The sequence below is a fragment of the Solanum dulcamara genome, chromosome 8 (assembly GCF_947179165.1).
Source record: "Solanum dulcamara chromosome 8, daSolDulc1.2, whole genome shotgun sequence".
Taxonomy (NCBI): Eukaryota; Viridiplantae; Streptophyta; class Magnoliopsida; order Solanales; family Solanaceae; genus Solanum; species Solanum dulcamara.
The window spans coordinates 64,845,659-64,860,362 of NC_077244.1; the positions used below are offsets into that span (position 1 = coordinate 64,845,659).

The 14,704-nt window shown below is 37.0% G+C and overlaps 1 protein-coding gene across 1 annotated transcript; it reads right to left on the reverse strand.

The window, feature by feature from the left end:
* Positions 1-780: 780 nt before the first annotated feature.
* Positions 781-14,479, reverse strand: LOC129901704 (ribose-phosphate pyrophosphokinase 1-like). The gene is made up of 8 exons (XM_055976957.1): positions 14,302-14,479; positions 13,094-13,270; positions 8,927-9,175; positions 2,893-3,036; positions 2,645-2,809; positions 1,908-1,977; positions 1,547-1,628; positions 781-1,167 (listed from the first exon to the last, which is right to left on the reverse strand). Exons 1-8 carry the CDS (start codon positions 14,443-14,445, stop codon positions 987-989), a joined length of 1,212 nt encoding a protein of 403 aa, XP_055832932.1. The 5' UTR covers positions 14,446-14,479; the 3' UTR covers positions 781-986.
* Between the last annotated feature and the right edge of the window lie 225 nt (positions 14,480-14,704).

Genomic DNA, 14,704 nt, shown 5'->3' on the forward strand with positions numbered 1-14,704 from the left:
ATTCATTAAATATATTTTAAATCCACAAATTTTAAAAGCTATTGACATTTTTTTAACTGAATATACAGATTGCACTTATTTTTTATGGCCACAAAATTAATTAATTTATTATCCTCCAATAACAATACAATCAAACACACGGATAGATATATGTCTTGAAATAAGACAAAATATACCACACAACTTAGGAAGAAGACTGCTATGAAACCCACTACCTATTTGGATAATTACAATAAAATCAATTCGTCATATTGGATTCAACTTAGCAATTAATGCATAATTACCTGTCTAAAGGCGCTGAATGAGATCTCAAATCTGACCGATTCAGATGTATTAAGACCTAATAAGTGATAGAATTTTAACAAAAACAAATACACTTAATGATTTAGATTCAGACCTAATTAAGTGCAAGCAAATAAAACCTTAGTAATAGTGTGTGATTTACATTCTACATACACACAAAAATATTTTTATTTTTTTCAAAATTGAGGATAATAGTTATCCCACTAAGCTACTATGAGCACAAACATGTCTTGATCTTACACTAAGAAACTCGCACGGTGCTTCCGTTATTCCCTTTTCCCCAAAATTCCTTCTTGTGCTTGTTTGGGTAAAATCTAGACTACTATGATATAATATATCTTGTGTTTTTACATGCTAATTTGCCTCACATTAGTTGAGAGACCATTATCTTATCTTGTTATTGGATGATCCTTACTTTGCGATATAATTTTTTAGCATTGAGTTGAGCTCAAATTTTACGCACTATCTACCTACACATGAACAGAAACAATTTCCCCAAATGTATTCATTGCACATCCTATAAACATCATTCTTCCAGCATTTGCCTATCTGATCCTATTTGATAAATTTCTTTGCATATCTACCTTAACCCTTCTAAAAATATTCTGAAAATGTCAATAGTTTATACCTGACTACAAAGGCAAACAACGCCGGAAATACTATATAGAAGAATATATTACTGCCTACTGAAAAATGCTACTCACGGAACGATCACCATGTACGCGACAAATTGTTTCACCAAGAAGGTTTGCAACTGAAAGAACAGTCAACTGGGGGAAATAGTGTTTGTCCATCACAGGAATTGTGTTTGTGGTGATAACCTCTTGAAATAAGCCACTTGACAACCTTTCAACTGCAGGGGGGCTGTCATCACAAGATATCACACGCACTTTATTAATAAAGCCAACAGCAAGCAAAATGCATTATGACTAAATTGCGCGATAACGAGTATAGGTGTCTAACGAGAAAGAGAGCAATAGCATTTGCATGAAATAGACAGAAAAGAGCCATCTCAAGTCTTGTCTTGACAACAATCTTACACAACAAGTCTAATACAAGACTAAACTCCCGAAGGAATAGAACAATTTGCACACAAAAAGAGTCTAACTGCACGCTAAAGAAAAACTAAAAATCAAGTGTGTAAAAAGAATCCATATTATTCATCAAGATACGGTGCAACTGAAAGCTTATTCCAAAATATATAAAGATATTTGCATGTTTTTACGATGGACAGAGATATTACCTAAAAACACCATGTGTACAGCATGCGTAAATTTCCCTTGCTCCCTCCTCGTGCAAAAGTGCTGCACCTTTGGAAATAGTCCCTACGACCCATCAGCAAGATGTTAACTGATGATATTCAAAACCGATCTCCTCAGAAAAAGAAAAAAAAAGGAAACTGACCATGGACTACAGAAACATAAGGAAATTTAATAAAAACTGGGAATGGAAGTTCTTGTTGAGACACTTCATAATCTAAGACAGATTTACACGTAACAAGTAAAGCTGGATGCTCAAACATCTCTTTGAAAAGGGAGAAAAATAATCAGAAATCTCCAGTTTTTGGCTTGTCATGAGTATCTGATATATGTAATCAAACTCACCTGCCGTGTCAATCATGTCATCAACCATGACTGCGACTTTTCCTTTAACATCACCAATCAGGTTCAGAATCTGCGGGCAACAACAAAAGATGGAATCAACGACAAAATAGAATGGCATGAAACGCAACCCAAAAATAAAAAAGTGAAGCTGATCCTAGAACCTAGAACTTATTGCTCTGTGAAATACTACAAAAACTCTTGGCATTGTTCTTTTGTATTCATGGATTATGAGCATGTCATGTTTTCTGCCTCTTTACGGTGAAAGTGATAAAATACAAATAATAATTTGGGGGATGAACTCGGTGGCAAGAGAGGGGAGCCCAAAAGTCTGCAGGGGGGCTCTTCTCACCTTTCTTTATTCCCCTAAAAATGGAAAAATAGGAGAATTAAGTGTAAAAGGGCTTCAAGAACAACTTAGAAAGTCCACCCAAGGAAACTTGCTTGGCTCGTCCATATCCTGGGCTAGGTCGATGCCAGGTTCTAAAGGATTATATACTGGTGGTACTACATCCTAACAAGTGAAAGGCCAACACTTTGGTGTCAAGCCAATTTAGAACTGAGAAAAGGTTTTATCTCTCCTATTTTGAGACCAAAGTTTTCCAGTACTTAGCAGGAAAAGGAATACCAAGAGGACTGATGTAACTGGATGCATCTACTTCACATATTTATGAGTAAAAGGCCAACAGGAGATAAAACTGTATTAAATGTGAAATCAAAAACTTTATCTCTGAAACTACCTCAGCAAGATTGTGCTCCGAGCATCTTTTGTCGACAATGGCTAAAGGTGCAGATAACTTTTTTGCAAAAGCACGTGCTCTAGCAACTCCCCCGACATCAGGAGAGACCACCACCAGATCATTGGAACAAATCTTCTTGCTAGCAAGGTAATCAATGATAACAGGCTAGCATGTACAAAGAACGCAAACTGTCAATCAACTAAGTAAATGTGCAGTTCTTAATGTTTCTGACACACTTAATAGATTACCTGACAGTATACATGGTCCACTGGAATGTCAAAATAACCCATGGATTGCCCAGAGTGAAGATCACAAGCTAGAACACGGTCTGCACCTGCTTCTGTTATAATGTTCCCAACCAATTTGGCAGCAATGGATTGACGACTTTGAGACTGAAAAGATATAAAATATGATAAATAAATGTACTTAAGAATGTCCTTTTATTATTACTTATTTCTTTATGTCAAAGACAGAAGTTGGAAACATCGTTTTTCTCATTCTTTCGGTAAATAACTCATCAAGTAATAACTCCTTGGAATTAACCAGAGAAAAGAGAAGACAAGAAAAGCATAGATAGGACTGGAGAATCCAAGCTAAAAGCAGTAAAGTGCAGTACTGCTCAAGAGCAAAGAGCATAATATATTGATCAACTATACTTCAATCCCAAACTAGTTGGGATTAGGTTAGATGAATCCTTTGTATCCATTACGCTTTATTCAGATCCATCCCATTCCAACACTAAATAATTTAACTTTTAAGATGAATTAGGAGCATTATAAAACTAGAAGTTCTCTAACTCTCATATTTATTCTTATACATGGATATGCAAGCCTCAACCAGCATAAACAAACTCTGATACCATGTAAGAAGTAAAAGCACGGAAAAAGCATTATTGAATTGTTTATTCTACATTATTACACTTAGCCCTACTATATATTGGAACACTATGTTGGATAGTGTTTGGATATGTTTAGGACTTTAGATTCCTAGTTTGAGTAGCTTGTTTAGGATTATATTTCAGCATGCATTGTTTAGTTAGGATACAGTTAGGAGTCTTCTTATTTCTTGTAACTCTAGATTTTACATCACTTCTATAGGTGTTTATATCAGGGCTCTATACGCTGTAACAAGAACGATCCAATTTTTCTTCTCCATACCAATCACCATCAATGATCAAAAACGGCAATAATCCTGGAGTTGTCAATGTTGACTACACAACCGGTACCAACATCATTATTCAATTCAATCCTGCTTCCCAATTTTTTTTGACAATTGGTAAGTAGTATTCTTCAACATTAGGGAATGCTGGCCACCATCAAAAAAAGGTTACAGCCATGTTCCAACAAAAATTTACAAGCTTCCTATCATATCTATGATTTGATCTACATATTCTATACACAATTGTTTACACCAAAAAAGTAAAGATACTAAACAATTCCATTTGACTTTGTGGATGGAATTGAGTCTATCTTCATTCTTCAAAGCATCTAACATTCCTTTCTCTCCAGACAACCTGCCAAATACATAAAGGAATCAATTTCTACCATCTCTTTTGAGTCTTACTGCCCCCTCTTCTAATCCAGCAACTAAGGAGGTTGGAAATATGTTCCAGCATGGTCCAGTTTTGGCCAGAAATGTTTAGGAAAAGCTCCCATAGTTGGGTAGTGTACTTACAATGTAAGAACAAATGTTTTTTTTTCTCCTGTCAAGTTACACAAAAAAACACCTGGAACTACTGATAACTAGCCATGTGAAGCATTTCACCTTAGTGGGTGTCAATCCTTTCCAAATGTTGTTCCATTGGTGAAGTCTACCACCTGCCATTTCCTGTACCCTTCTCATATATGCACTATTTACTGTGGAAAGCCCCTTCTTGTTGTGATTCCAAATTATTCTATCAGGAACATTTGTAGAGATGTTAGCTCCACCTAGCATTTCCAAAAAGGAAGCTACTCTAGCCACTTCCCAATCATTCAGAAGTCTTCCGAAGGACAGATCCCAATCTTGTGCAGTCCAACATTCACTAATTTTGGCTTCAGGATTGTTGCATATAGAAAATAGATTTGGGACGACCTCTTGCCAGAACTTTACTTTGGTGCCATTCCCCACCTTCAGATTTAGTTCTTCTTCCAATGAGTCCCACATAGCTCTGATGGATCTCCACACTCCCCAACCATATGGCATTGAGGATATCCCTGAAACCCAAGGGCTACATTCACCATATTTTGCCACTATCACTTCCTTCCAAAGGGACTTCTCCTCACTGATATACCTCCAAAGCCAATTCATTAGGAGACTTTCATTTTGCACTCTCAAGTTTCAGATTCCCAAGCCTCCCTTTCCTTTGCTTAGCATCACTGTATTCCAGTTCACTAGATGATAGCCCTTTTCTTCTTTGCCCTTTTTCCAGAGAAAGTTTCTTCTGAGTTTATCTAATTTTTCACCACCTTAGGGGTATAGGAAATAGAGACATTACATAGGTGGGAAGAGAGCCCAGTACTGAGTTTATCAGTATAGTTCTACCTCCTAATGAGAGGTATTGAGCTTTCCATCTTGCTAACTTCTTTTCTGTCTTTTCAATGATCACATCCCATATTTCCAAAGCTTTGTGCCTACTGCCTAGTGGCATTCCCAATAAGTGGTAGGCAGTCCCTCTACTCTACAACCAAGTATACTTGCCAATATCTGAATCTGAGGAATTTCTTTGATGGGAATCAAACTACTTTTTGCCCAGTTGACCCTTAGTGCTGCTATAGCTTCAAAAAGGATTAAAATCAGTCTGATGTATGTCAATTCCGCAATTTTAAGGTCACAAAAAATTAGGGTATCATCTGCATACAACAGATGACTGATCTCTTTTCGAACACCAATTTTGTCTCCTATTTGAGAGCCCCTTAACCATCTGTTCTGTGTGGCTATTCTCATCAAGCTATCGAAACCTTCCATTGCAAATATAAACAAAAAAGGGGAGAGAGGGTCCCCTTGTCTCAATCCCCTTTCAGCATTGAAGAAACCCACGGGCTCTCCATTGACAAGGGTTGAGAATCTAACTGTCTTTATACATGCCTCTATCCACTTCAACCATTTGATCCCAAAGCCCATCTATCTCATAGTCAGAAAGACCAGTTAACATGGTCATAGGCTTTTTGAATATCTAGTTTGCAAAGTAATCCTGCATTACCACCTTTCATCCTTGAATCTATTATACACTCACTAGCAATTAGGGCAGCATCCATAATCTGTCTTCCTTTTATAAAAGCCATCTGAATTTTGTTTACCAAACACCACCTTCTTTATCCTTTCTGCAAGTAACTTGGCCATGATCATGTACACTCCTCCAACAGACTACTTAGTCTGTAATCTTTAAGATCCGAGGCTCCAATCTTTTTAGGTATTAATGCAATAAAGGTTGCATTAAAACTCTTTTCAAAATTCTGATTAGACTGAAACTATGCCAAAGTCCCTATTAATCTTCCTTCAAAACATCCCAAAAAGTCTGGAAAAAAATCTTTGGAAAGCCATTTGGGCCTGGGGCCTTCTCTTTGGCACATATTTGATGTTGTCCAGAATCACCTTCCCATCAACGGGTCTTTGTAACCAGGTCTGCTCCTCTTCAGAAATCACAGAAACTCCTTGCAAAGATCAGGTCTCCAAGGTTCTGGTTCTTCATAGAACTTCATATAGAAATTTAGGATAGCTTATTAATTAGAGTTGGGTCCTTAACAGTGATTCCATCAACCTCTAACTTGCTGCCCCTGCACCACCAGTCGAGCTTCATGAACTAGCCCCATCACCAACACACACACCTTCCCCTCCCAACCGTATAGTCACCTGCTCACAAAATAACGTCACAAAACCAAAGTCTTTGATGACCTAGCTCACCTAGAAACGACGCTCCTACCTAACACCTTCAAACAAGCCTAGAAATACCCTGAGTGGAGGGAAGCTATGAAAAAAGAATTTGAAGCTTTACTGAAATACCATAGGTGGGAACTTGTACCACATGATCCGACTATAAGTATTGTATCTTGTAAGTGGCTTTTCAGGATCAAAAGGAATGTAGATGGGTCTGTTAACAGATACAAAATGCGCTTGGTTGCAAAAGGCTTCACTCAGAGGACGAGCATTGATTTCCACGCAACATTCAGCTTGATCGTCAAGCGTACCACAATTTGCACCGTCCTCTTTGTTGCACTTCACTATAATTGGCACCTCCGTCAACTTGATGTCAACAATGCTTTCCTCTAGGGTGACCTGGAAGAGAAGGTTTACATGGCTAGTGATGAAAAGCCGACTCACATCGATCGGTTTCACAATGCGATCTATGGCTTGAAAGAAGCCCCTCAGGTGTGATACAATGCCCTCACAAGTTATGTTTCCTCCATGGGCTTTGTTAAGACAAATTTAGATACCTCGCTACTTGTCACACATGGTCTAGGTGACACATTGTCCATCCTTGTCTATGTCGACGACATTATTGTCACTGGGACCTACCCTTCCCGTGTCAATCATGTTATCACTTCCCTTGTTTCTCATTTTTCGAAAAAAATTATGAAATCTTTACTATTTTCTTAGTGTTGAGGAGATACACATCTTTGAAGGTTTAATTCTCACCCAAGCAAACTATATGAATGAAATCTTGAATGATAAGCTAACCTACGACTCCAAAAGTGTCCACATGCCAATGAGTGCCTCTTAAGTTGCTGAACCTATCTGATGGTACTCACCTGATTGATGCAACTCATTATCATCGAGTCTTAGGCAGGCTCCAATACCTATCTTTCATGAGAGCAAACATCGCCTATGCAGTCAACAAGTTGTCTCAGTTCATGCAAGCCCAATCGAACCTAAACTAGAAAGCTGTGAAGACTGTTCTCCAGTATCTTTGTGGTACGATCCAACTAGGCCTGCATGCGACTCCCAGATGACTACAATCTGCACGTATACTCTGATGTGGATTGGGTTGGGGATATTGATGATAGAGTCTCTACATATGGTTACATCTTGTTCCTTAGTCGCAATCTGATTAGCTAATCCTCAAAGAAGCAATCGGACTCTCACTCCTCCACAGAGGCTGAATACAGGGTGGTGGCTAATGCCCTTGTTGAAACCCTATGGGTCACCAATCTCCTGAATGAGCTGCGATTTCCAGTACATAAGCTACCTACTATTTACTGTGACAATCTTGGAGCTACATTCTAGGGCAAAAATCATGTCCTCCATAGCCATGTGAAGCATGTTGTTGAGGACTTTCATTTTGTCCGCCAACAACAACAGCAACAATCCAGTAAAATCCCACAATGTGGGGTCTAGGGAGGGTAAAGTGTACGCAGACCTTACTCCTACCAAGGTAGGACGGCTGTTTCCGAGAGACCCTCGGCTCAATAGAAGCATAAAAAGAGGTTTGTCCTCCACTATATTGAAAACAAAAGGGTTAGTGTTGTTCCCTTGTGCCGACCATCTAGCTGGCATTCTCATCAAAGCACTAGCTAAGCCTGCATTTGAGATTAATCTATTCAACTTAGGCTTAGTGACCCATCACCTAACTTGAGAGGAGCGTATTGGAACACTACTGGAACACTATGTTGGATAGTGTTTGGATATGTTTAGGACTTTAATTTCCTAGTTTGAGTTGTTTGTTTATGATTATACTATTGTTTAGTTAGGAGTCTTCTTAATTCTTGTAACTCTATTTAAAATGCTCATACCTTTATTAATAATATACAGATTTTATGTCATTTCTCTAAGTGTTTATACTCTACACTAAAAAACTTTTCCATGGACATTATATATTGTTTAGTTAGGATACTTTATTAGTGTTCAGTTAGGAGTCTTCTTAATTCTTGTAACTCTATTTAAACAGCTCATGCTTTTATTAATAATATACAGATTTTACATCACTTCTCTCAGTGTAAATACTATACACTATAATTCTTTTCTATGTAGGACACTATATACAATCCTAGTCCTATTCTAACATTAACAAATGCTGAAATACTGTAAGTTGACAACAAACAGCCAAGCTTTAATCTCAACTTGCTGGTGTTGCCTATATGAATTATTTGCTTTGATTGCATCTTGTTCTTAGTTAAACCCGCAATGATTTTGATATATTGTAGCTTTTTCAGACAACTTTACTCATTATCTTAAATTAATCTAGTCTCCTTTTATCATCTTCGTTAACATATTGTCATTCACCCCTATGAACTTGTGCTGTCAACTTGTGAATAATCAAAAAATATGAAAACTAAAAACATAAAATTGGACAGCAGGTAAACTTGCCTTCCTATCAGCTCTGGCATATCCAAAATATGGAATCACTGCAGTGATATTTTTGGCTGAAGCCCTTCGGCATGCATCTATCATCACCAAGAGCTCCATAAGGTTTTCATTGGCTGGAGGGCAAGTGGGCTGAATCAAGAAAACATCACATCCTCGAACACTTTCTTGCAACTGGATATAAATTTCACCATCAGCAAAGCGCTTGATGGTGATATTTCCCAGTTCATGCCCCATGTTCCAAGCAATTTCCTGAGGAATAAAGAAAAAGAACTGCATGTTGAGAAAAGAAGCATAACTTAAAAGATGACAGAAATTCAATGGATTTCACAGCTTGAATAACAATTCATATAGCAACTGATTATCTTTTCTGATAATAGTAGTGTCCAAGCCAGCTTACACGCAACCTAAACTATTCCATTGGGCACCTGCAACATCCCAACAGCTTAAGCAACCTTGACTATTCCTGATTACTTTCTGTAATTCAATCACCTTGATATATAGGAGTCCAGGAAATTAGAACCAGAAAGAAGGGCGTGCTGGAGGTAGAGGCGACTTACACTATAATGAAGGGGTGCAATGGAACCCGTAAGTTTAGCTCTAATTATGGATTATTATGTACAATAAGTAGGCACCCGTTATCAGATAAGACTAAAAGGTGCACTAGTCAGATATGAGTTCTAAATCTTTTTTATTCGCAATCGATCCTCTATTGAGTCTTTTTACAGTATTCCTTCTCACCATTGCATGGTTGTTTTTTTCTCTCTTTTCTTTCCTGTTTAGGTAGTATACTTCACTTCCCATACAATCTTTGAAAGACTGATTCATGAGAAGAGAAATTAAAGCCAAAATGTTCACCCTGAAACATACACCATACACCATTTGCTATAAATTATAACAACAAACTATATCCACAAGCAGGAACTAGAATAAGCTCAAGGGCGAGAAAAATTTGCATAACAGGTAATCCCTACGATTTGTTCATCTTTTTCTTGTGTGATAAGGGTATTCCAAATTATTATTATTTGGTGAACACTTTAGATAATGACAAATTTAAACCACTAACACCTCATACCCCCCACTCCACCCACCCCAAAGGGGGGGGGGGCAGCAACAAAGTCTTCAAATAACTTACTCCTTCTGAATCCGATTTATATGGCATTCTTTCCATTAATTTGGACATCCCAAAAAGGTATGGCGCCATTCTATTTCTATACTTAATGAAGTAAATTCACTATACTATTTGCACTTCAATTTTGTTGTAAGGTTTGCTCTTTTTTCAGACACTACTTTAATACGTTCTTCATCATTGTGTGATCCAGTCCATAGATCTCTTTCATATTGTAATCTTTGAAATTTCTATTTTTACTTATGTTACTGATGATAGTGGTAGGACATTCTAACACTATAAATAGGGAAGCTCTCCCTCAGTTGGAAGACATCACAGACAGAGAAGCAACACAGCAGTTGCAGACTGCAAATCACAGCAGTGTAAGAAAATAGAGAATCGTATTGTAGCGAGGTGGAAAATCAAAAGAGGGTTCGTTTTTTGTGTACTAGTCTTTGAGTATTTTATTTGGGACTACAAAGTATAAAACTCCTTGCTATAGTGATATCAATTGCTCCACTTGGGTTGTGGTTTTTCCCGTAGTTTTAAAAAGATTCTCCAACGTAAAAGTTCTTGGTGTCCTAGTTTCTCTATTTTATTCTCGCTTTTTTACTGTGAACATTTTTTGGGTACTTCGTGGATCCAAAAAAGTGGTATCAAGGCCTGGGGACAGTTTGGCGGACACATACAAGTGTACATAATACACTATTCACAAGTACAATTACTATTCACTATTTTTTAAAATGATGGGAGTAAAGTATGATTTGCAAAAGTTCAATATTGACGATGGATTATCCACCTGGCAAAGAAGGATGAAGGGTGTGTTCATCCAGCAAGGATTACATAAAGCACTAGAAGACAACACATAGAAGTCCGAACCCATGAAACCAGAAGATTGGGGAAGACATGGATAAATCGACAGTTAGTGCAATTAGATTGCACTTATCAAATGATGTGCTCAATAAAATCATTGAAAAAGTACTGCGCGTGGAATTTGGACAAATGTGGAGAATCAGTACATGTCCAAATCTTTAACAAATAATTGTTTATCAGGAAGCAACTATATGCCATCCATATGAGTGAAAGTGCGAGTTTCTTATCAGATTTAAATGTGTTCAATGGATTAATCATGCAGCTAGCCGATCTCGGAAACAAATCATTGAGGTAGATAAAGTTATCTTGCTCTTAAACTCATTGTCATCTTCCTATGATAGTTCGTAAATAACCATCTTGCATGGTAGAGATACCATTGCGTTAAGGGAAGTCACATCAACTATCCTACTCAGAAAAAGCCTGAAAAGCAAGGTCAGGCTCTTATTATGGAACATAGAATCTGGAGCTATTAAAGAATTTTGAGTAGTTGTGAAGATTTCAAAGGTCGCGGAAAGTCAAGGAACTTGTCAAGAGGTAGAAACTTCTTCAATTGTGGTCAAGTCATTTCGAAAGAAATTACCAAACCCAACGAAAGGCTGAGGCGAGAGAGTGGCCAAAATAATGATGACAATACAATTACAGCGGTGTGCATCATTGCCTACTGAAGCAGGCAAGGAAATGATATGGCTTAGGTGATTATTTCAAGAACTCAGTTGCAACAAACGGAGTATGTATCTATTCTGACGGTCAAAGTGCAGTAGACTTAAGCAAGAACTTCATGTATAATGCAACAGAAGAACAAATCGACGTCAACTACCATTGAATTCAGGTCAAGAAAATTCACACAACTGAAAATCCCACAAATACGTTGACTAAGGTGATACTAAGAGACAAGTTTGAGCTATGCAAAGAGCTTCTGAGCATGAGCTCAATCTTACAAATTAATGATATCCCTTCAAGTGGAGGGGGAGAATTGTGGGGTTCAGCCCATGATACAAGAAAGAAAGTCTTCCTTCCTTTGGCATAAAAAGTCCGGCCAATGAATCTGCAGCAAATGAGATTTGGCCAATCGGCCAATAAATCTCTTTATATTGCACCATTTTAAATTTCAATCTTTGTTTATGTCACTTATGACATCAGTAGGGTACTCCTATTTCTCAGTTGGAAGACACCACAAACAAAGACGAGCAACAAAGCAGTTGCAGAGAGCAAATTATACAGAGTGTAAGAAATAGTCAGGTGGAATAATCAAAAGAAGATTCTTCCTTTTGATTCTTTGAATGTGTACTGTTCTTTGAATATTTTACTTGGGACTATAAAGTGTAAAAAAAAAATATAATGATATCAGTTGCTCATTTTTAGTTTTTTTTATGACAAAGGAAACCAGCAGCTGCTACCCTTTGGGTGCGCACAGGTTAAAACCCTCGCTCCTATACAATAGCTCGCAAACCACACAGAAGAGGTAACCACACTAGGCAAGCCCAGTGCGACGACCTCGACCCAGAAGGTAAACCCCTTGCTTTCGTTGGCAAGGGGTTTCAAATCTGAGACCTCCAACATGGAAGTCCCAAGCCCAAACCACTGGGCAACCCTAAAAGGTATCAGTTGCTCATTTTTAGTGGTTATTTTTCTCTTTATTTAAAAAGATTTTCCACGTAAAAATACTTGGTGTACTTGTTTCTTTACTTATTTCTCTATTTTATTCCCATTATTTGACTATGAGCATTTATGTGGGTACTCACGGAGTCCCAACAATCATTAGTAATACATTATAAGTGAAATTACATGCATTGTCAAACATCGTCACATAAAATGAAACAGTTAAGTGTTATACTTACACCCTTGTGCTTAAGAAGTTCCCGCATCAAATCATATGATATATGCAATTCTTTGGGCGTGGAAGAGGTTGGAGTACTTATACTAAACGGTAAAAGCCACCAGCCTAGGTATCAAAGTATCAAGTTAGAATCCTAGAACGTAAATGTCTAACCTTTCATCATTCGAAATTTCCAGAGAACATAAGAGGATTCCACAGTCATTCAAGAGAATAGGGATAATGGTAAACAAAAGTAAAGCTCATGGTCACAAAAGATAGCAGGAAAGACCTCAGTTGCATTCAAGACAATTATCAGTACATGGCAGTACTTATAACTATGCATCCCCAAGTCCTCATATACAGAAGTACTTACCTGAGAAAGTGAAGGATTTGCAGTTCCAGAAAATAACTTCAGTTTGGGATTCAGCTTGGTATTATTTCTGTTAACGGCAGTCTCTAAACGTTTGGCTTGCAAGAACGTTGGAAGTATCTCATCATTAATGATTGGCAAAACAGGCTTCTCATTCGCTGGTTCATTGATTTCACAATTCTAAGACAAAAAAATAAATAGACAAGCATTAATAAATAAACAACTTTGCAAAAGCTCCAAAGACCTTGAACCAACCAAGTAGGACCTTTCACAGAGTTTGAATTCATGAGACTGGCTCCAAAAGTAAATGAAGATACTGCAAATTCTAATTCCCAGGTGTGAAAAAATTATGCATAATTAGGACAAAGAATCAATTTTTCCTGGTTTCCTTTTTCTTTTGTACTTCTCTTTCACCTCAAACAACAAAAACACCGACAATACTGTTTCCTAGAAGAACATAACTTATATAGAAATGACATGAACAAAAGAGAAGAAAAAGAAAATCTTTTTCCCTTCAAAGAGATATACCTCTTGTCTCTTACTCCAAAGCAGGTAATAACTCTAAATATTTCATTAAAACCTTCCACTCCAAGAATGGCAACATTCAGATACAAAATCATTAAAATCTAATTATTACTTTAGTACACCATAATTTTCTCTAAAAGTTTCATCCAAGGTACAATAAATCATACAGTATTTTTATAGGTAGAAGTGTTTCTATACTAAAAAATAATTATTATTATAATTTATTTTTAAAAAAAAAATTTAAAGACTCGTCAAGTAGTGATAGACTGATAGTAGACAATTGAGACTTTCTCAAGTCGTTAAGCACCTCCACATAGTTCAAGGTTTCGAGTGTAAGTGAGAATAATGTTGATCCTTCCAATGAAAAAAAATGACTAAAAAGAATGAGTAAAGCAGAGAATTGAAACATTTTACAAAAATAAAGGGTGGTGAAAATTACATGTTATGCATCCTACTCATTCGTCATAAACAAGATAAAAAGATAAAACAAAAAAACCTTTATTTCATTACATCTCCTCCATCTAAAGAGCACAACCTAAATTAATTTAACCGAAATTTGTTCTTCTTTTCATGAAAACGAAAAAAGAACTATACATTTACGAATTTACTGTATTTATTTTTACAACTGATCATCGGCTGACGTCAGGTAAAAATTACACTATTTATACATCATTAAAATTACTTACAATGGCGAAGTTGGGAGTCCGGGTTCGTTTGGGAACAAAGGTTGTGCGATAGAGAGAGGAGCAACGAGAAGGAGAAGAAAAAGAAGAGAAGAGAGTATTTTTTTTAGTAGAAGAAGCAGAGGAGAGCAAAGTGAAGGAAGCCATGAAAATCAGAGTGACCCGCCCGAGTTTCCTCTCTCTCTCTTATTTGTATGTGTGGGGCTTCTCGGTTTGTGTCAGGGGGATTTTGTTTCCTAGGTCACACAATCACAAACAGGCAGGTGGCAAAATAGGGTCAATATTACGTGTTGAATCCTTTTAAGGAAAAATAATAACATTTTTAATTTATTCATTATTGACTAAATTTGATTTTATTATTTATAATAATAATATATTTAATTTTTTTAATTAATTGAGATGTTTT

What these genes read in the sequence shown, in the direction of transcription:
- LOC129901704 (XM_055976957.1), bottom strand. Translation starts at nt 14,445, where the DNA reads ATGGCTTCCTTCACTTTGCTCTCCTCTGCTTCTTCTACTAAAAAAAAT. An exon ending in GGACTCCCAACTTCGCCATT is followed by an intron (nt 13,271 to 14,301) that starts GTAAGTAATTTT and finishes TTTTTGTCTTAG; the next exon opens with AATTGTGAAATCAATGAACC. An exon ending in TGGACCATGTATACTGTCAG is followed by an intron (nt 2,810 to 2,892) that starts GTAATCTATTAA and finishes TGTACATGCTAG; the next exon opens with CCTGTTATCATTGATTACCT.